Source organism: Propithecus coquereli, unplaced genomic scaffold (assembly GCF_000956105.1).
Source record: "Propithecus coquereli isolate 6110/MARCELLA unplaced genomic scaffold, Pcoq_1.0 Scaffold640, whole genome shotgun sequence".
In the NCBI taxonomy this organism is placed as follows: Eukaryota; Metazoa; Chordata; class Mammalia; order Primates; family Indriidae; genus Propithecus; species Propithecus coquereli.
Window position 1 is genome coordinate 1,001,821 of NW_012152397.1, and position 2,000 is coordinate 1,003,820.

The following is a 2,000-nucleotide window of genomic DNA, read 5'->3' on the forward strand; positions in this document are numbered from 1 at the left end:
GTGTTTTAAAATGTTTTATTTTACCCTCTTCTTAAAAAATAAAATTATTAATTCTCTGTTTACAATTTTTCATTGGAAGTTTTTTAGAGTACATTGAAGACATAATTACATTTTCTTTCACCTCTCATCGCCGCTCTTCAAAAATCAGTCATCGGCCTCATGGCAGTTCTTTCTAGGTGACTTGTCTTTCTGGCTGTTGTCAAGACCTTCCATACACTTTGTTGTTCTGTAGTTTCACCACAATGAGTCCAATCTTGATGTCTTTCTCTCCCTTGTCTGTCTCTCCTGCTTTAGATATTTGGAGTTCTCATTCTGAGAAGTATCATATCTCTCAAAAACTCTAGAAATTTCTTGACAATTATCAAATATTATAATGTCTCTATGAATATTGCATCTTTCTCCAGTCTCTCTATTAGATCCTTCTGGAAATTTAGTTAGGTGTATATTAGGTCTTCTCATGGTATCATTTATCTAAGTTAGCTGTTGTTCTTTAAAAATTTTTTAAATATTTTCTGTCATTTTAATTTGATTCCAAATTTGGTTTAACATGTTTAATGGTTTCTTGCTTCTTGCTCATATTTTTCAGACTAATTATTTCTTTGAGCATGTTATACACACTTATTTTATGTTCTATTTCTGATAATTCCAATGTCTGAAGTATTTAAGGGACTGACTCTGGTACCTGTAGTTCCCACCGGCTCTCATTTATGGTGCTTTATTTACCCTTTGTAATATTTTTGACTGCGAGCTTATTTCTTGGAACTTTATCTGTGGGAAGTCTCCGGAGGTGACAGAGGTTGGGATACTTTATGACTACTATCTTCTATTGGGATGCCTCTCTCTCATGGCTCCAGCTCTCAAACAGTGTCTGCTGACACTGTTTCTTCTCCCTCCTGTAGGAGTAGCAATGGCTTCCCATGGTTGCTAGTCCCCAGGTTCCCCAACATTCCATGTTAGTTCGCTTGCCCTAGTTTGTAAATAGTCCTGTCTTTGAAGAGTCTCTTCAAAAATCTCAATGGAGCATATCATCTGTTTCTTGCTGGGACCCTGAGTGATACAATCTATATAAAGAGCACTGAATAAATCCTAGTTATTATTGTCATTGAGGAAACCATTTTCCATTTAGGGAAATTTTCAAGTAAGCTTGGGCAAAAATAATTGTGAGGCTGGTGACATGAGTTTCAATAAAGATATGTTCAGAGAAGAGCAGAATAAGGAATAATCTCAGTCTCCACTTCCATAACCCTCTCCCCGTCCCTCTGAGGAAGCCACAAGCTCCTCTCCCAGGACAGCATTGTCCTACACTCCCCTTCAGGGCCATTAGCCACCTGCCATCTTTCCCTCTTGTTTACCTTGGAGGTCCACAAAGTGAGGGAGGTACACAGCTGCCACGGATCCCGGCTCAGCCTTGATGTCAAACAGAGGCCCTGCCACCATCCAGCTGTGCTGTGGGATGGTCCCATGCAGGAACTGGTTCCAGGAACAGAACTCAATCTCGATGGTCACTGCCCCTCTCACCGCAAAGCGGAGGCCTGTGTTGGGCCAGTAGTAGGAGCCGGATGCGGGGAAGTGAACTCTGGGAGGAAGAGGGAGAGGCAAACACTACATTACACAAACTCACTGAGTACCTACTCGATGCCAGACACTCTGCAGGGGCTTTTGAATATAGCAGAGTGGTTGCAAGCCCAGACTTCAGAGTCAGACAGATTTGGGGTTTAGTTCTGGCTCCTCTGCTCTGGGACTATGGATCCCTGAGCAAGTCACGTAACCTCCCTATTCTCAATTCCATCATCTCTACGTAGGAATAATAATAGCACCCATTTTATAGCTGTGAGGATAAGTGACTAATGCATGCTGGCAGCTTATACAAACCTGGGAGAAGTTAGCTGTTTCTATCATGATAACATGACAATGATGGTGATGATGAAATAGGCAAGTGTTCTTATTTTTAAAGGGCATATTTACCAATAATTAATAACCATCCATGTCATAACCTTTTT

At 40.8% G+C, this 2,000-nt stretch overlaps 1 protein-coding gene across 1 annotated transcript in view; it reads right to left on the reverse strand.

Moving 5' to 3' along the window:
• Window positions 1-2,000, reverse strand: part of LOC105822844 (NACHT, LRR and PYD domains-containing protein 1-like) — a gene marked incomplete at its 5' end in the record, with an annotated part of 61,543 nt that overhangs the window by 21,880 nt on the left and 37,663 nt on the right. The window contains 1 exon segment of the mRNA XM_012659874.1: window positions 1,353-1,576. Coding sequence (XP_012515328.1) covers window positions 1,353-1,576 — 224 coding nt within the window.